Genomic DNA, 20,143 nt, shown 5'->3' on the forward strand with positions numbered 1-20,143 from the left:
GAGTTGGGTGGAGAAGAGAGCAATCAATTCCCTTGACCACTGGCCCCTCTGCCTCTTCTGCCAGGGCTACTCACCTGGACCGTAGGCCTTGGCTTTCTTGGGGTTCAGCTGCATGGAGCGCAGGGGAGCCCCCGGCTTCAGCTTGGCTTTGGGGAACTGGGACAGGTACGTCATGACCGAGTGCTCGTCCACATTGGGGTCCACGATCTCTTCGGGGGCGATCACCTGTGGAGGAGGAGGAGTAATGCCATGTTAACGGGTGGGGCGCCAAAGAGGAATAACACCCCTTCCCCACCAGCTGTTTCCCTCCGGCGTGCCAAAGCCGCCCCTTTCCCTGTTGCGCAACAGGCAGAAATTCAACAGGCAAAGCGCGAAAAGAGTCTTCGCCGGTTGGATTACCGCCCGCCGGACAACTTTTAAAGGCAGAGGGGAAAGGGTGGCTTTGATCCAGAGAGCCCAGCCCTCCGGAAGCCCCGTTTTTTTTGCCAAGGTAGTACCTGGGGCACTCCCAGCCAGTCGTCTGCCTGCTGCATTGCCTCCCGGGCGTTCTCCACGGGCTGCTTAGGATCCCAGGTCTCCCAGTCCGGGCACAGGCCTATGGGAAGGAGAGATAAAGACAGGGTCAGAGAGGCAGCGCCGGCCTTGGGGGCGCCTGCCAGGAGAGCGCCAGAGACAATAGGGGCATTGTGGCCATCCTTGGCAAAGCTTGCCGGATCCAATCGGAAAGGAACTGGATCCACTCCAGGGTTTATTGCAAGCCGCCCCAGCTGCTGAGAAGAACCGGAACTGGATTGAGGAAGGGAGCGCAAAGGGGAGAAATAAGACACGGAACTGGATAAGACTCAGCGGAAGGTGCCCGTGGTTGGGGTCCAAGAGCGGGCGGAGCCAGAGCCAATCGAAGGCGGAGCCAACACACCCTGGCGCCGCCTCCCGCTTCTTCCCTGCTAAGTTGCGCAAGGGCAAGACGGCGGAGGAGAAAGCTGGCAGGCTTGAAGCAGAGGCTGGATGGCCACCTGTCATGTATGTTTTAGTTGAGATTCCTGCATTGCAGGGGGTTGGACTAGATGACCCCCGGGGGACCCTTCCAATTCTGCGATTCTGTGGCAGGCGTGGCAGTGCCCTGTTTGCCCTTGTGGGACTCAACCTCCTGCAGCAGAGAAAGGAGCGAGAGGCCGGCGTTCGTGGAACAGACGCCGGGAATGATGTCACAGGAGGGACCCCCAAAGGCCATCTAGTCCCCCAAAGGCCTGCTCTCTCTCTCTCTCTCTCTCTCTCTCTCTCTCTCTCGGATTCTCCCCAGGCCCCGCTGCTTAATGACCGTGCTAGTTTTGCCTGGCCAGGATAAGCCCTCAAGGGGAAACTGTGTACACTTGAAAATGTGGGCAGCATTAAGATAAATTCAACAGTGAGGGAAGTAATAATGGAATTCGTAATGGTTTAGTTCATGGGTAAGCAAACTAAGGCCCGGGGGCTGGATGTGGCCCAATCGCCTTCTAAATCCAGCCCACGGACGGTCCAGGAATCAGCATGTGGGCCATAGGAATTTGTTCCTTTGTTCATTTCCCCCCCCCCCAAAAAAATGTAATCCGGTCCCCCGCAAGGTCTGAGGGACAGTGGACCGGCCCCCTGCTGAAAAGTTTGCTGACCTCTGGTTTAGTTTATATAAAATATGCTGGGATTTATGCTATGCAGAATGAACCATGGAAAAAGAAGGTTTAAATGAATATTCTAAATTGTAAAATAGAAAATTTAATATATATATATATAATTTAATATTTAATATATGTATATAGGACTGCTTCTCCTGACACGGCATGTTTCTGGATTTCTGGAGTGGCGCACGGCAGCTGCACTGAACAGCAGAGTGCCACCATTGCCGCGGGTTGGGCTAGATGACCACTGGGGGTCCCCCTCCAACTCTGCGATTCCGCCAGAGAGGAAGAGGCTTTTTTTTTTTAGCACCGCAGAGGATGGGCAGAGGGGTTCGTGCTGGAGATGGATTGCCAAAGATTTGCAAGCAGCGCGACCGCCTGCCTGGGGGATCCCCAGAGGAGGAGAGAAAGTATGCCAAGAACTAAGGCGGGGAGGGGGGGCAGACCCAGAGGGAAGCTATCAACATATAAGGCCTGGCTGCGGCTTCTGTTAAGGTAAACTCCCCGGCACAACTTGGCTCAGCAACGGGGGGGGGGGGGGCAGCCCCAGCGCTCAGCTGTCCATCGCTCCACCCTCCCGCCTCGCCAAAAAATGTGAATGCCAAGGAATCACATGATTCTCAAAGTGGGAGGGTGGGACCCCTGGGGGTCATCTAGTCCAACCCCCTGCGAGGCAGGATAACGAAAGCTCTTGGGAGCAGGGTCTTCTCTTGAGGCTTTCAGCGGGGGGCAGGACAGGTGGCTACCCCCCACCCCATCTCCATTTAATTCGATCCTGGACTCACTGAGCCTTAAAGCACCCACACCCGCCAATATTTCAACGGCAGCAGGATTCGGCCCCGCAATCCGTCTAGGACAAGAGTGCCTCTGCCCATGCGTGGTGTGCCATTCCCTTAAGCATCAAGGTAATCAGTCCCTTCGCCTGTCAGAGGGGGGGAAGTCGCTCTCGGGCGACTTTGAGAATGCAACAACCCTGTAAGTGTCTACTCAGATGTAAGTCCCACTAACCTGGCTGCAATCCTGCTCCCCATTAACCTGGGGCCAAACTGCCAGGAACTCAGGGGGGCTTAGATCCATGCCGCACATTTTAAGCACGCCCAACATACATTTTATGGCATTTATAGTCCACCTTTTTCTCCATGGAGCTCAAGGCAGCATGTGTGGTTCTCCCCCCCTCCTCATTTTATCCCTACAACAATCCTGCAAGGTGGGCTGGGCGAAGAGGCAGAGACTGGCCCAAGATCCCCCACCGAACTTCATGGCTGTGCACGGATTCGAACCCTGCTCTCCCAGGTCCTGGCCTGACACTGTAAGCCGGGCATGGCCAAACTCGGCCCTCCAGATATTTTGGAACTACAACTCCCATCATCCCTAGCTAACGGGTCAGGCATGATGGGAATTGTAGTCCCAAAACATCTGGAGGGCCGAGTTTGCCTGCTAAGCACTACCCCACTGTCGAAAGCGCATAACTTCCCCGCAAAGAATCGTGGGAACTGTAGTTCCCCCCCCGCAGGTTTCCGAGCACCCTTAGCAAACTACAGCTCCCGTGGTTCTTTGGGCAAAAACATGCACTTTAAATGTGTGCTGTATGTGCTTATGGCAAGCCAGTCAGATAGCCAGCATATTATTATTATTATTATTATTATTATTATTATTATTATTATTATTATCATTATTAGGGTGCAGCTCTGCGCCACAACTCCACAGTGTGACAGCGCATGGCGGATGAGCCACATCTGTGGCGGTGAGATCTGTGGCTCATAAAATGCCACATTGACGATGCTAAGCAAGGTTTGCCTGGGGAGAAATCTTGCCTTAATTCCACAGATTTTTATTTTTTTTAAAAAAAAAGGAGGGGTGGATTTAAATTCTGAACATTAGGGAGGCTACAATCCATGTCTGACGCCTCTACACAGCGAGATACACAACCCACAAACAAGCCAAGGACTCTCACATTGCCAAGCATATCCGTCCAGACCTCTGAGTTTGCCCAAATTTGGCTTGCTTTTCCTGAGCCGAGGGTAGATTCCCTCCCCCCCCCCCCGGCCAGCCATAAATCCGAGAGAGAAGAAGTGTTTAGGCTGATGAGCCCTGGAAGAGGAGCTGAGCTCCGCAGCATAAACCAGCCCAAGAGGAGACACGGGAGAAGGCGGATTTCCTCAACCGGGCGCCCTCCAGCTTTTCCGAACTACAACTCCCAACTACAACTCCCAACAGCTGCAGCCCCAGACAGCTGGAGGACACCAAAACAGCAACATCAATAATCCTAATTTGGCAATCCTGCTGCATAGGTTTTAGCCCCGCCTCTGAGGTCACGTGACTTCTCCCCCGGGCACCTGCATGCGGACATTCACCCTCACCCCACGGGGGCGAGATGGAGGGGGGGACCACGTGGAACCTCAGGAGCAGGACTAAAAGCACAGCCCAGCTGTAACCGTGTTAGAGACGGGTGTGTTTATTAGCCGAGAGTCTTGAATCGCAGCGGGTTGGGCTGGATGACCCCTGGGGTTCCCTTCCTATGGTTCCAGTACAGTGGCACGCCTTGGTACTCAAACAACTTGGAACCCAAACACTGCAAATACAGAAGGAAGTGCTCTGGTTTGCAAACTTTTTCCAGAAGTCGAACGTGCTCTGAGTCCCACGCTTCCGTTTTGAGTGTTACGCTGAGGTCTGTCTGTTTTTGCAATTTATTTTGCGTTTTTGCGGCTCCTTTTGTTTCGTTTTTGTGACAGTGGGGAACCCAGTTCAGCTACTGATTGATTGATGGTGTGACCTCAGCACATTGTTTATTGCTTTCATTTTATGGGTCATGTTAGATTGCTGTTTTAGGGGTTGTTTTCAAAAGTCTGGAACAGATTAATCCATTTTGCATTACTTTCCATGGGAAAGCGCGCCTTGGTTTTGGAACGCTTTGGTTTTGGAACGGACTTCCGGAATGGATTGAGTTTGAGAACCATATCCATTCTTTCCTTTATAATACACAGTAAATGAAAATATTTGGAAGTCTTTTTTTTAGCTAATTCACAGTAATGTTTTTGTTCGTTTTTGTGAGTTTGTAAATATGATACAGCATTTACATACAGTGGTACCTCGACTTACGAATTTTTCGACATACAAATTTTTCGACTTATGAATGGAAAAAGTGCCCGCACGCCTACGAATTTTTCGACATCCGAAGGACATCCGTTGGTGGTTTTAGATGCGGTTTACTTGACTTACGAATTTTCCCAAATTTTTACGTTTCCAATGCATTCCTATGGGGAAATCGCTTTTTTCGACTTACGAATTTTTCAACCTACGAATGTGCATTCGGAACGGATTAAATTCGTAAGTCAAGGTACCACTGTATATGAAATGTATAGTAATTATGGTTTTTCCCCCCCTTAATCTCCTTTTATTTTCTTTCTTCTTTATTTTCTGGTTTTGTGTCTGTATTAAATGTCATTGTGTTTTGATATTTTTTTAATTCAAATCAATAAAGATTTAATAAAAATAATACAAGAGAGTTCGAGAACCAAGGTACCACTGCACTTTGCATCAGTGTGGCGAAGAAAGCAGAATGGGGCCATTTCTGAACTGGCACACGTGTTTACAGCCGGCTGGCAAGGCCTGCAGCTCGGTGGGCACAGAACACCTGCTTGGCATGCCGAAGACTCAATCCCCAGGCAGGGCTGGGAACATCTCCTATCTGAAACCCCCGGAGAGCTGCTTGGCAGTCAGCACGGACATTACCGAGCTAAGTAGCATTCTTTGCTCCTGGGTCCCGTCCCCCCCGATGTGGGCGGACTACAACTCCCATCGTCTACAGCCAGCTTAGCCCACCTGGTCAAGGACGATGGGATTTGTAGTCCGCCCAGGGACCCAAGGCACGAGGAACGCCAAAGGCCTGAGCCACCATCCGGCGGCTTATTCCTACTCACCCGGAGCGCAGTTGTCCACCAGGGCTCCCAGCGCCTTGCCGTCCTGCCAGTCGCGGTTGAAGTTGGTGATGGGCAGCTGAGGGACCTTGTTCTGGATCCAGCCCAGCAGCCGCTGCTTGGGGGTCTGCTTCTTGGCGTCCTCCTCGTCCTCGTCTTCCCACATGGGCATCGAGATGGAATAGTGCAGGATCAGGGTCCAAATCAAGCCCAAAATCAGCTTCAGGTTCCCATCCACGATGGCCTTGCTGTCTGTCGGGGAGGAAAAGCAGAGAGGGAAACGGTTAGCAACAAGGCAAGGAGAACTTTGCTTGGTTTGCCGGATCGGTACCTATATATCTACTTGCACTCTGACGTGCTTTCGAACTGCTAGTTTGGCGGGAGCAGGGACCGAGCAACGGGAGCTCAGCCCGTCATTGCGGGGATTCGAACCGCCGACCTTCCGATCGGCAAGCCCTACTGGGAGTTAAATACCATCTATGCACCATCTTCATATAGTTTTCTTTCAATGTACTACGCGCAATAAATTTTAAATCTTCCCTCCACAACTTCTCCCATGAGGAGAGTTGTACGTCATATCCGAAGTCTCTTGCCCATTGAGTCATTCCTGAGAAAATGTGATTCTCAGCCCGCCCTGCCTGGAGATTCCTAGCTGGGACCTTCTGTGTGCAAAGCAGGTGTTCTGCCATTTAGCTATAGGTAAAAGGTAAAGGGACCCCCGACCATTAGGTCCAGTCGCGGACGACTCTGGGGTTGCGGCGCTCATCTCGCTTTACTGGCCGAGGGAGCCGGCGTACAGCTTCCGGGTCATGTGGCCAGCAGGACTAAGCCGCTTCTGGTGAACCAGAGCAGCGCACAGAAACGCTGTTTACCTTCCCGCCGGAGCGGTAGCTACTTATCTACTTGCACTTTGACGTCCTTTCGAATTGCCAGGTTGGCGGGAGTAGGGACCGAGCAACGGGTCCCTTTACCTTTACCCTTTAAACAAGCTTACAAAAGTGTCGTTTTGATTCTCGTTGTGCACCGTCTCTGTGGCGTATTGCGTTTTATCACGTATACACCGCCTTGCGATATGGCTGACACTTCTACAAATCAATAAATCAGAGAAGCGCGTTGCTCCCCGGCTCTTCCTAACGACAGGGGCTGGAGCAGATGACCTTTGGGGAACCCTCCAGCTCGTTAACTTTCATACGGAAGGAAAGGTTGGGAACAGGTTTCGTGCGTGCGTTGGGTTGCTATGTGCGGCAGGAAGGATGAGGTTTGAGAAGCGGGGGGTGAAGAGGTTACGGGGAAATCCCGTGTCCCCCCCCCCGCCATCCTAGGAATCTCTGACACATTTTCAAGGCTGGGAACAACAATGCGATACAGTGCCGAACCCTTTCCCTCCGAGCTCAGTCTTTCCATAAACAGTCGGTACAGAGAACAAGTCAGCTTCCCATTTCCTTAGCAATCTCTCCTCCGCTTCATAACAAACATAAGCTGTGGCAATGCGCTGCGATGGACCGCTTTCAGCATCTCCAGGTGGACCAGAGGCATCCGGCGTCACGGAGGTGAGAGGGTAAGAAGAGGCTGCTGGATCAGGCCACCTGCCCATCTATTCCTGCATCCTGTTCTCTACAAGCTTACAAAAAGTGTCGTTTTGATTCTCGTTTTGCAGTGTCTCTGTGGCGTATTGTGTTTTATCACGTATACACTGAATGGCTGAACGGTTGCCCGTGGCAAACCCGCAAGCAGGATTCGATCCCGAGGGCAATCTCAGAAGCATGGCTAAATGTAAAGGGACCCGTGACCATTAGGTCCAGTCGCGGACGACTCTGGGGTTGCGGCGCTCATCTCACATTACTGGCCGAGGGAGCCGGCGTACAGCTTCCGGATCATGCGGCCAGCATGACTAAGCCGCTTCTGGCAAACCAGAGCAGGGCACGGAAACACCGTTTACCTTCCCACCGGAGCAGTACCTATTTATCTACTTGCACTTTTGATGTGATTTCGAACTGCTAGGTTGGCAGGAGCTGGGACCGAGCAATGGGAGCTCACCCCGTCGCGGGGATTCGAAACGCCGACCTGATCAGCAAGCCCTAGGCTCTGTGGTTTAACCCACAGCGCCACCCGCATCCCATAAAGGGACCCCTGACTATTAGGTCCAGTTGCGGTCGACTCTGGGGTTGCGGCGCTCATCTCGCTTTATTGGCCAAGAGAGCCGGCCAGGAATTAGTCTAATCCTCTTTTAAGGCTGCTCAAATGGATGGTCATTGCTGCCTCCTGTGGGAGGGAGTTCCACAGTTTAACCATGCAACGTTTTGAAGATTTCCAGTGAAACGAGAGGAGAAAAACTCCTTTATCCATTTCTCTGTGCCACCGTGTTTCCTCACCTTTTCTCTAAACTAAAAAGTCCCAAACTCTGCAACCTTTCTTAAAAGGGGCATCTCTCCACCACCACCACCCCAGATCATATTGATGGACCTTTTCTGAACCTTTTATAATAATTTATAATTTATACCCCGCCCATCTGGCTAGGTTTCCCCAGCCACTCTGGGCGGCTCCCAACAGAATATTAAAAACACGATAAAACATCAAACATTAAAAGCTTCCTTGAACAGGGCTGCCTTCTGATGTCTTCTAAAAGTCAGATAGTTGTTTATTTCCTTGGCATCTGATGGGAGGGCGTTCCACAGGGCGGGCGCCACCACCGAGAAGGCCCTCGGCCTGGTTCCCTGTAACCTCGCTTCCCGCAGGGAGAGAACCGCCAGAAGGCCCTCAGAGCTGGACCTCAGTGTCTGGGTTGAACGATTGGGGTGGAGAAGCTCCTTCGGGTCTACAGGACTGAGGCCGTTTAGGGCTTTAAAGGTCAGCACCAACACTTTGAATTGTGCTCGGAAACGTACTGGGAGCCATTGTAGGTCTTTCAGGACCGGTGTTATGTGGTCTCGGCGGCCGGTCCCAGTCACCAGTCCAGCTGCCACATTCTGGATTAGTTGCAGTTTCTGGGTCACTTTCAACGGTAGCCCCACGTAGAGCGCATGGCAGTAGAATCATAGAATCCTAGAGTTGGAAGAGACCCCAAGGGCCACCCAGTCCAACCCCCTGCCAAGCAGGAAACATCATCAAAGCATTCCTGACAGATGGCTGTCAAGCCTCCGCTTCAAGACCTCCAAAGAAGGAGACTCCACCACACTCCTTGGCAGCAAATCCCTCTGTCCAACAGCTCTCACTGTCAGGAAGTTCTTCCTAATGTTTAGGTGGAATCTTCTTTCTTGTAGTTTGAATCCATTGCCCCGTGTCTGCTTCTCTACCAGCTGCATTCCAGCTCTAAAATACCCTGTTTGAGGTGAGACAACCAGAACCATGCACACAGTTTTCCAAATGTCCGTCATTGATCCCTGTCTGCAGAGGAAGTTATGCTCCAACCGGGCTTGGCTCCACACAAGGGTTTGTGTGGAGAGCAACTGTTCATTGAGGCCAAGAGAAATCCCCAGTGCTTTTTTCTGGGGGTAGCAGGGGTACGCATACCCCTAAACATTTTGTGAATCTAAGTTTGGCCTCACTGAGGGGCAGTATTTCAATATGAGTAAGAAAATGAGAGCACCCCTTAACATTATTATTATTATTATTATTATTATTATTATTATTATTATTATTTAGGGTTTAGGGGGGGAGCACTGGAAGACCCACAAAAAAGGCCAGAGGAGCCTTGACGAATCCTTCAAATAAAGGCACTTCATGGTCTTATCCACTTATCTGAGCTGTTATTGCCCTTGGATGAAAGAAACAGATGCCAGGTTTGCATCTGACGCTCCAGAAAAAAAAACCAGTCGTTGGCACACGGCTTGGCTTAATTGCATGAGTCATATGAGCAGGGTTTTTCTGGAAAGTTCCTTGCAAGGGTAGCTAATGCAGCAACCTCCACCACTAGCAATGCTGACTGAGGCTGATGGCAGTTCCACAACACTTGGAAGAGATCACACTGTGCCTTTAATTAAAAGCTTCCTGTCTGAAGTTTCTGCACTTTTTTTTTTTTTACAAACGCACACACTCCGGTTGAGCAACAGAAATATATTAGTGGATATTTGCCGTTAAAATCAGTTCCCATGAGAGAGAGAGAGAGAGAGATTTAATTTCTCGCTTCCCTGCAGCTTCTTTAAGAACAAAACAAAACCCAGCAACTTCATTTTCAGATGTCAAGTTCAGGTCCAGCAAGATTGCTGCCAGATTTCAAATCTGTTCAAGGTTTGGTTTCGCTCCTAATATCCTTCAGATGGAGCCTTCCTGGTTCAGCCACCAGATTCAGTTTTTCTTTTGTGTGGATATTATTTCCGCGGGACTTTTTCCCGCGACACTCCAGGCAGCCTGAGCAAAACCTGGCAAAGGAACCATCTCCCTGCCCCCAGATGTGATCTGCCTCCGACCCCCCAAGAGAAGCTGCCCTTTGCACTTTCCGGCCCCACCTTCAAATCTAGGGGACGAGAATTAAAGTGTTCATGGGTCCCGCTCCTTTTGAAAGGAGGCACGCTCTGTTCTCCAGCGCACTCTCCTGGCAACCAAATCTGGGACTCCTACAATTCACCCTCAATCTGCCTGACAAACTGCAGATAACTTAGATCAGGGGCCAGCAAACTTTTTCAGGAGGGGGCCGGTCCACTGTCCCTCAGACCTTGTGGGGGGCCAGACTATATTTGGGGGGGGAGGGGGAGAACAAATTCCTATGCCCCACAAATAACCCAGAGACACATTTTAAATAAAAGGACACATTCTACTCATGTAAAAACACGCTGATTCCCGGACCGTCTGCGGGCTGCATTTAGAAGGTGATTGGGCTGGATCCGGCCCCCGGGCCTTAGGTTGCCTACCCATGACTTAGAGCCCCGTGCAATTCTAAGTCTTTAGCAACGTGGCTTCAAAGGACAAGGAGTGCTCTGGGAAGTTGTCCAGCAAAGAGCAATGTTCAAATGACTCTCTCACAACTCCTATCTGCTATAAAACAGTCCATTTCACCCATCCTTTATTGGGGGGAGTGATATTAAGGCTTTGCCTCCCTGTTTCAGACCCTCCAAGTGTCCCATTTTCCAGGGACGGGCCCAGATTTACAGAAGCCATTCCGGCTTCTGATTTGATCCCGGAATGTTCTGCTTTTCCTTAAAGGTAAAAGGACCCCTGCCCGTTAAAGGTAAAAGGACCCCTTTTCCTTAAAGGTAAAAGGACCCCTGACCGTTAGCATTACTGGTCGAGGGAGCCAGCGCACAGCTCCCGGGTCATGTGACCAGCAGGACTAAGCCGCTTCTGGCGAACCAGAGCAGCGCCCGGAAACGCAGTTTACCTTTCCGCCGGAGCGGTACCTATTTATCTACTTGCACTTTGAAGTGCTTTCGAACTGCTAGGTGGGCAGGAGCTGGGACCGAGCAACGGGAACTCACCCTGTCGCGGGGATTCGAACCGCCGACCTTCTGATCAGCAAGCCCTAGGCTCTGTGGTTTAGACCACAGCGCCACCCGTGTGTTGTGATATTATGACATGACGAGCTGCGAACGCTGCAGCAAGGTCACAAGACTCAAGAGTCATGTTTCCTCTCTGTGGGAATTACACTGGGCATACCAGCTCCCACACATGTGATGTCATTGTATTTCACTATTGTATTCTTTACTTTCAGTTTTTGCATCAGGAGATGCAGACGCATTTACAGACAGCTCTGAAATAATGAGCTGCTGCGCAGAGGCATACTCTGCTCTTTATCTACAATAAAGTAGGTTCTTAGCCAAAAGGCTTGTGTATGTTGTTTTCAAGCTGGGAACAACTGCATATTACATTGTGCCCCTGGACTCTAGGAGCCAGAGAGCACGGAAGCTTTGTCCGTCTTGGGGTCAGTCTCTCAACTTGCCCCCGCGGGAAGTTTTTATAACATTGGTAGCAGTTAGCTGGTTTCCGAACATCGGACCTCTGATTGACTTCTGCCTGATGTTTATCTGCCGGCAAAGAAAGCAGCCTTATACAGCGTTCTAGAATTCCGGGGGAGTTTTTCGTGCTGAAGACGGCCGTTTCCCACTGTGAGAAGACGCGTTAATTGACTGTGAGTAGTACCGGACTGATTTACGAGGCAATAAACCTCAGAAGGCTAGGTTTGTTTGCTTAAATTGCTTTCTGAAGACAGAGAGTGAAAAGCCTGCTTTTTCGCCACAATGGCAAAGGATAGCAAGCAAAGCAGCAGCTCCCTTTGTCCAATGCTCAATGATGAAAATTATCAGACATGGCGAATTAAAATGGAAGCTGTGCTGACCAGGCAGAATTTGCTTGATGTTGTCACTAATGCCCCTCCACTGCTCCCTGGTGGTCGATGGCTGAACAGGGATAATCAGGCGAAGGCGACCATTGTTTTGCATCTTGACCAATCCCAGTTAATACACATCAGGGATTTGCTTCACGCTAATGATTATTGGGTTGTTTTGCAAAATGAACATTTGAGGATAGCGGCAGGGAGTTCCATGCTGCATTTCCAACGTCTCACCAACCTAAGGCTAAAGGAGGGAGACAATTTGCGTTCACATCTTAATCATATGAAAGAATTAAGAAGTGAACTTGCACAACGCAACGTGCAATTAAACGAAGATGTGTTTTGTTTCATGGTTTTGAACAGCCTCCATGCCGGTTATAGTGCTATTGCATCGCAGCTAGGTGCCCTGGATGCTCAAAACTTAACCGTTGCCAGAGTCTTCTCAACTTTGCTAAATGAGCAAGATCGTTGTGCTGCTCAAAATGAGGCTAATGGAAGGGGGAGTGAAGCGTCCTCTACCCCTCCTAGTGGTCCAACTGAGCATGTGCAAGCTCTTAAAGTCATACGCTGCACAAACTGTGGAATGAGAGGACACAGTTTCCAGACCTGCAGGAAGCCCAAGAAAGGATCTACTCAACAAGCCAGTGGATCTACAGGCAAGGCGCAAGCCAAAGTCTCCAAAGGGTGCACAGTTGCATTGCTTACACAAGGCGTGCAGGAGCAGGATGACATTAACATTGACCTGGCTTTTGTTATTGATTCAGCTGCCAGCCACCACATGACCGCAAACAAGCGTTTATTTAAGACTTTTAAGAGGCTGGACTCCACCGTGTCGCAGGTGAGTGGAACACACCTGAAATCGACTGGAGTTGGAACTGTTTATCTTCAGAGTCTCCAGCTGTCTATCAGCAACGTGCTATATGTGCCAGAAATTGCCTACAACCTGCTAAGTGTACCGCAGCTTACCGAGAAGGACTGCGAGCTCAGGCTGCGCAAAGGACTTTGCACAATTTTTAAAGATGGACAGGTGATCCTTACAGCTCAGAAGAACAAAGATGGACTGTTCTTACTGTCATTTGAATCTACTGACTGTTGTTATGATGTTGTTGACTCTTATTTTGCAGGTGCTGCTAAGTCCAAGGAGACTACCAAACAGCCACGCAGAGAAAAGGTCACAAGATGTTTCCAGCAGGTCTCTGCTGATGTAATAGGACTTTTGCCACAATCTAGAGGCGGAGCTACCTGTTATTTATTGCTGTCTGATCATTTCTCTAAATTTTCTTGGATTTACACTATGAAAAGTCCGCAGCAAGTCTTGGCCAAGTTCACTGAATTTTGTGCTAAGATAGATTTCATGCATGATGGCAAAATTGAATGTTTGTATACTAATCAATTACCAGTGTTTGATTCACAGGAGTTCCAAGAGTTCCTAAGTCAACATTGCATTCGGCACAAAGTTGCCGTCAGCCAATCATCATGGAACAAAGATTTGTGTGTTAGAATTAACACAATACTACGTGAGGGTATGCAGGCGCAATTGCTAAGTGCAAAGCTGTCTGAACAGAATTGGGCTGAAAGCCTATCTGCCTTCACTTATGCATGGGTCAGGAGTATTCCAAAAGGAATGGAATGCTCACCTTATGAGATACTGTTTAGCAGAAAACCTTCTGTTAAGCATCTTAAGGTTTTTGGTTCTCAGATGTGGGTGGAATCACTTGAAGGTGCAACCATCCAAGGCATCTTTATGGGCTATGAGAAAGGTCAATACAGAATTCTATTGCCTTCCTCAAACACAGTAATTCTTACTCAGGAGGTAGAACCTACTGTAAAGCCGGAGACACAGATTCTCCAAAGCTTTCCCATTGATGTCAATACATATGAGGACACTGACACCAGCAGTAGCAGTGCAAGCTCAACCACGGCTAGTTCCGACACAGGTGACACTGTCATTGAGAGAACTCATGATAGTACCAGGCCATCTACAGATGATGATGTGCTAGGATCTTTAGAGCCACTGTTTACAATTGGTAAAGTTTCTCCAAAAAGTCCTGTTCAGGAGAAACTCAGCAAAGAAGTTCTACATCTTGTGCGTAGATCTGAGAGAGTAACAAAGGGTCAGGCGCCCAAACGCTACTCCAAAGAGTTTGCAGTCTCAGCTGTTGCAAATGTAGCTGTAGTTTGCACTCAAAACAGAGACACCCAGGCTCATTTCACAGATGTGAAAAAGCCATTACAACAGGTTGCAAAGTTCAACACTGTTTCTGCCAACACACACAGAGCTAGTGCTCTGGTCCCCTGGAGAGTTGGTTATCAAAGGCTCAAACTGGTAGAACCAGTCTCAGAGAGTTCCAAGGATGGAACAAAGACAACAGATTCATACTGTGTATATGATAACTGTTTGTTTACTTCTCTTAATGATGCCTTACTTTTCGCCGCTCTTACATTGTCTAATATCGGGGGAGGATGTTGTGATATTATGACATGACGAGCTGCGAACGCTGCAGCAAGGTCACAAGACTCAAGAGTCATGTTTCCTCTCTGTGGGAATTACACTGGGCATACCAGCTCCCACACATGTGATGTCATTGTATTTCACTATTGTATTCTTTACTTTCAGTTTTTGCATCAGGAGATGCAGACGCATTTACAGACAGCTCTGAAATAATGAGCTGCTGCGCAGAGGCATACTCTGCTCTTTATCTACAATAAAGTAGGTTCTTAGCCAAAAGGCTTGTGTATGTTGTTTTCAAGCTGGGAACAACTGCATATTACATTGTGCCCCTGGACTCTAGGAGCCAGAGGGCACGGAAGCTTCGTCCGTCTTGGGGTCAGTCTCTCAACTTGCCCCCGCGGGAAGTTTTTATAACACCGTGTCCCTGCTTTTCCTTAGGACGTCCCTATTTTCATTGGAGAAATGTTGGAGTTATCCAACTCCCGAGCCATCTGAAGACAGCCCTGCGTGAGGAGTTTTTAAATGTTTTATTATGTTTTTTATGTTGGGAGCTACCCAGAGTAGGTATTATTATTATTATTATCATCATTATTATTATTATTATTTATTAAATAGTATGTCCCTCTTTTCATTGGAGAAATGGTGGAGGGTATGAAATTTGTATACCTCCCTCCACCCAAACACCACAGGGTGCTTCACAAGATAAATCCTGCTCTTTGACTTAGTCCATGAAATTATTGTATTTCTATGGTGCTTTAAAAAAAAAAACAAGTACCGTTATTTTCCGGTGTATAAGACGACTGGGCGTATAGGACGACCCCCAACTTTTCCAGTTAAAATATAGAGTTTGAGATATACTCGACCGCAGATTCTCCACCCGGCGTATAAAATGGCCCCCCGACTTTTGAGAAGATTTTCCTGGATTAAAAAGTAGTCTTATACGCCAGAATATACAGTATCATTATGAACTTGTTTGTAAGCTCCCTTGCAACTGTTTTATAGCAGCTGCGTTGAATATCCTAAATAACAATTTATTTATTTTGAACGTCAGCAGTTTCCCAATACGAAAAAAATAGAGAGAGTGAAAGAGATACTTATAGGGTGAAAATGCAAATACCAGATTTTTGAGGGGATTGGAAAATGACACAGGGGATAATAATAATAATAATAATAATAATAATAATAATAATTTAAGTTCGTGTATGTAGCTTGCAAGCTTCAGCTCAGCAGGAGATGACTGCAAAGCATATCTTAGACTCTGCAGGTCTGAGCTCATCCACTCCTCATTCCCAATTAACTTTCCTCTCCGGGGTCTTAGTTGGGGCATGTGCAGAGTGCCCAAACTCACGCCGGGAGAGTGTGCCAAAAGAACAGAGAGTTGCTATACTGAGAGTATACTGCAGTTTCAGTTGCATGCAATTACAGATACAGTCTCCTTACGGCCTAAAGACTACCTTAAGCTCAGCAACATTTAAATAAAATAATAATAATAACTAATATTATTATTATTATTACACTGCAGATGTTGCTGAGTCATTCTCACATGCTTGCTGACTCATTCTCACAAGTGCCGCAGCTGCAAGACAAAACACACCCCAATTAAACAGCACACCCAAACGAACCCTTTCTTGTCTTTTTCCTGGGCACGCATGAACCCCTGATACATTAACAATACAGGTAATAGTTGATGTCATCTCGGGGAAAGGCGATTGGAGGAGGCACACGGTGGAGGTGTATAATATTACGCCCGGCGAACAGAGAACAGTTTTCCTCCCCCTCTTGTGACACCAGAACTTGTGGGCATCGAACGGAGCTGAATGTTGCAAGGCTCGGGACAGATAAAAGAAAGTCCTTATTTTTTTAAAGGATGGAACTCCCTCCCACTAGAGGCGGATTTAGCGGAGTGGTACTGGTTCGGTCGCACCGGGTGCAGAACCTGGGGGGGCGGGCGCAACTACGATATAGAATGGAAGGTGAGAGGCGGGGGGGGGAATGAATTTTGGCTGTGCACAGGACACCGTTGAAATTTGAGACTCCCAAGGATTGCCCCGGCTCCCGTAAGTGGCAGCAATGACCCTGAAAGAAGATTAGAAAAAATTTACGGAGAAAATGTGGCTACCAGACATGATGGCTGCGTTCTTAAGGCCTCCAGAGGCAGTTAGTTTCTGGGAATCACAAGGGAGAGAACGCTGGCGTGGTCATGTTGTGCGGATGCCCGATTATCGTCTTCCAAAGCAACTACTCTATTCCAAACTTAAAAATGGAAAGTGTAATGCCGGTGGTCAACAAAAGAGATTTAAAGACAGTCTCAAGGCAAAGCTTAAAAAATGTAGTATGAACACTAACAATTGGGAAACACTGGCCAGCGAGTGCTCCAGGTGTCATGGGCTTTGAAGACACTCGAACTCAGGACGCAAGGGAGAAACGTGCTAAGAGGAAGGCACGTTTGGCAAATCCACACCGTGATCAGCTCCCACCCGGGAACCAATGTCCCCACTGTGGAAGGACATGTGGATCCAGAATTGGCCTCCACAGTCCCTTACAGACTCATTATTAAAACCGTGTTTGTTGTTGTTGTTGTTCAGTCATTCAGTCGTGTCCGACTCTTCGTGACCCCATGGGCCAGAGAAGCCAGGCACTCCTGTCTTCCACTGCCTCCCGCAGTTTGGCCAAACTCATGTTGGTAGCTTCGAGAACACTGTCCAACCATCTCATCCTCTGTCATCCCCTTCTCCTTGCGCCCTCCATCTTTCCCAACATCAGGGTCTTTTTCAGGGAGACTTCCCTTCTCATGAGGTGGCCAAAGTCTTGGAGCCTCAACTTCAGGATCTGTCCTTCTAGTGAGCACTCAGGGCTGATTTCTTTGAGAATGGATAGGTTTGATCTTCTTGCAGTCCATGGGACTCTCAAGAGTCTCCTCCAGCACCATAACCATGTTTATGGAAGACAATTTTACTCGGCTACGAATGATAGAAGAAGAAGAAGAAGAAGAAGAAGAAGAAGAAGAAGAAGAAGAAGAAGAAGAAGAAGCACATATCCTGCTCACCAGCTTTCCAGATGCAAGAAGTTGGCCCTGGTGGAAACAGGACCCCACTTGGGCCCGATCCAACTGCAAGGAGGGCTCCCCTTGTGTTCCTGCAGGAGTTGACAAGTAGGGTTTGGCCCTGATTTAACAGAACGCCACGGACCGAGGGACAATGGCTGTTTCTGATCACCGGAGGTGGTAGGAGCCCATGAGGTCCTGCACTTTGTTCATTTACTGCCAGCTCCAAATAACTTAGAAACATCAGGATTCTGCTGGATCAGGCCAACGGTGCATCTAGCCCAGCATCCTGTTCTCAGATGCCCGTTATGGGAAGCCACAAGCAGGATCTCCCCTCCTGGGGTTTCCAGCAATTGGGATACAGAAGCATCGTTAGTAGCCATTGATAGCCGTCTCCTTCTCCATGAACCTGTCCAACCCTCTTTTAAAGCCATCTGGGTTGGTAGCCATCATCCAGTGGCAGCGAGTTCCACAGTTTATCTATGTGCCGCATGGAGAAAGACTTCCTTAGCTCTGTCCTGAATCTTCCAGCATTCAGCTTCGTTGGGTGGATACAAGGCAACCGTTCACATGAATTAGCACATGCAACCCCCCCCCCCCAAAAAAAACTCTGGGGTGTCTGCCAGTTTCCTCTCAAAGGGGGAGGAGAGACACACGCACCCCCCCTTTGCAAAGGGAAAGGGAGCTGGCGACGAGCCATTCGGCGTGATGGACATGGAAAATACAGTTGGATCGGACCCAGGGAGGAAATGGGCTGCAGATGTTTGCAGCAGGAGATGGTGGAGAAGCAGGCTCCCCACACGATCAGCTGCCTCCAGGGGTCTTGCGGGGACTTGGGGGGAGGAGAGAAAGAGAAGGAGCATCAGTTGTCGTTGTTTAGTCGTTTCCGACTCTTTGTAACCCCATGCACCAGAGCATGCCAGGCACACCTGTCTTCCACTGCCTCCCACAGTTTGGTCAGACTCATGTTCGTAGCTTCAAGAACCCTGTCCAACCATCTCGTCCTCTGTCATCCCTTTCTCCTTCTCCATCTTTCCCAACATCAGGGTCTTTTCCAGGGAGTCTTCTCTCCTCATGAGGTGGCCAAAGTCTTGGAGCCTCAGCTTCAGGATCTGTCCTTCCAGTGAGCACTCAGGCCTTTAGGTTTGATGAGGCCCTAAGCTACTGAAGGTAATGGGGCCCTTTATATGTCCAGCTGTCCATTGTCAGCAACAAATGGTTGCTGTTTTTTGTGTGGAATATATGATGTATGGTAATTTATGGACCTGATAGGTAGGTACCTAAAGCCATTTGCACATGCAGAATGTAGGGACCCTATATATAGAAAGGAGCAAACCAGTGATATTTTAGGGAGCAGGCTAGCAGGCGGGGCCCAAGACTTACATCATAGGAGCCTACACAACGCAAAACACTGTTGCTGTATGTAGGTTTTATTCTATTTGTTTTTTATCATATATTTTGGAAATGTACATCCAGTTTTTTTTTCCTTTAATTTTTTTAGGGGGCCCCAAGAGAGTGGAGCCCTAAGCTGTAGCTTGTTTAGCTTATACGTAAATCCGGCGATGGTTCTGGCATTTGAGACTTTTCAGTTCAGACGTAAAGCGACTAAGAGGCAACTCGTGGATGAAACCGTGCGTTGGAAGATGCAGGTCAGATAAAAGACAGGATTCGATCGCACAAAGCAGAGTTAAACCCTGTAACTCCCCCCATTTCCTGGTGTAGGGGGAGAGGGCGTTCTTCATCCGAAGATCACGGGGCAGTTCACAACCATAAATATAAAGACCAGTGTCGAAGCACTGTAAAATCAGTGAAATGTATAAAACTGAAAAGTATAAATTTATTCTGCAACAACAGAAAGGTAACCTGAGTTGACATGGTTAATCAGTTCACGCCAATTCCATGGGTCAAACTGGGGTGTTTTGTCTGTGGCTGCCTTTGAAGATGCTTCCAAATGTCACGCAGCAGTGAATATATCAGAGAAAAAGTACAGCAAAGGCACCTGCCTGACATCAACTGTACTCCTGGGTGCCTGCTTAGATTATCGTCTTCCGAAGCAACTGCTCTATTCCAAACTTTAAAATGGAAAGCGTAATGCTGGTGGTCAACAAAAGAGGTTTAAAGACTCTCTCAAGGCGAATCTAAGAAAATGTAGTATAAACACAAACAACTGGGGAACACTGGCCTGCGAGCGCTCCAATTGGAGAACAGCCTTTACCAAAGGTGTCATGGGCTTTGAGGACACTCGAACTCAGGACGCAAGGGAGAAACGTGCCAAGAGGAAGGCACGCTTGGCAAATCCACACCGTGATCAACTCCCGCCCGGAAACCAATGTCCCCACTGTGGAAGGACGTGTGGATCCAGAATTGGCCTCCACAGTCACTTACGGACTCACTGTTAAAACCATTTTTATGGAAGACAATCTTACTCGGCTACGAGGGATCGCCAAAGAAGATAAAACTTATCGTGGGAGGCATGGCGATTGTGCTCTCTCCCCGCAATTGGAGGCAGCGATGCTTCTCAATCCCAGTTTCTGGAAACTGCAGGAAGCGAGAGAGGGGTCTTGTGTTTGAATCCTGCTTGTGGGTTTCCCATTGGGGTATCTAGTTGGCCCCTATGAGAAGAGGATGCTGGGGCTCAATGGGCCGTTGGTCTGATCCAGCAGGTTCTTCTCGCTGCTCTTAAGAGGGCGAGCCGAGATTTGTCACCTGGCATGAAATCTCACGGCAAATCTGGTAGGATCTCGGAATGTCTCGGCAGGATTCTGGGTGTCCCTGCATGCCACGTTCTTGGGGAGATAATCAGCGGCGTTGCCTGGA

At 48.8% G+C, this 20,143-nt stretch overlaps 1 protein-coding gene across 1 annotated transcript in view; it reads right to left on the minus strand.

Annotated features, from left to right (window-relative positions):
* The window catches only part of FLNC (filamin C), a 128,781-nt gene that overhangs the window by 85,221 nt on the left and 23,417 nt on the right, over positions 1–20,143 (minus strand). The window contains 3 exon segments of the mRNA XM_033163497.1: positions 75–225; positions 498–595; positions 5,573–5,821. Of these exon segments, the coding sequence (XP_033019388.1) occupies positions 75–225; positions 498–595; positions 5,573–5,821 (498 nt within the window).

Source organism: Lacerta agilis, chromosome 10 (assembly GCF_009819535.1).
Source record: "Lacerta agilis isolate rLacAgi1 chromosome 10, rLacAgi1.pri, whole genome shotgun sequence".
NCBI classification, from domain to species: Eukaryota; Metazoa; Chordata; class Lepidosauria; order Squamata; family Lacertidae; genus Lacerta; species Lacerta agilis.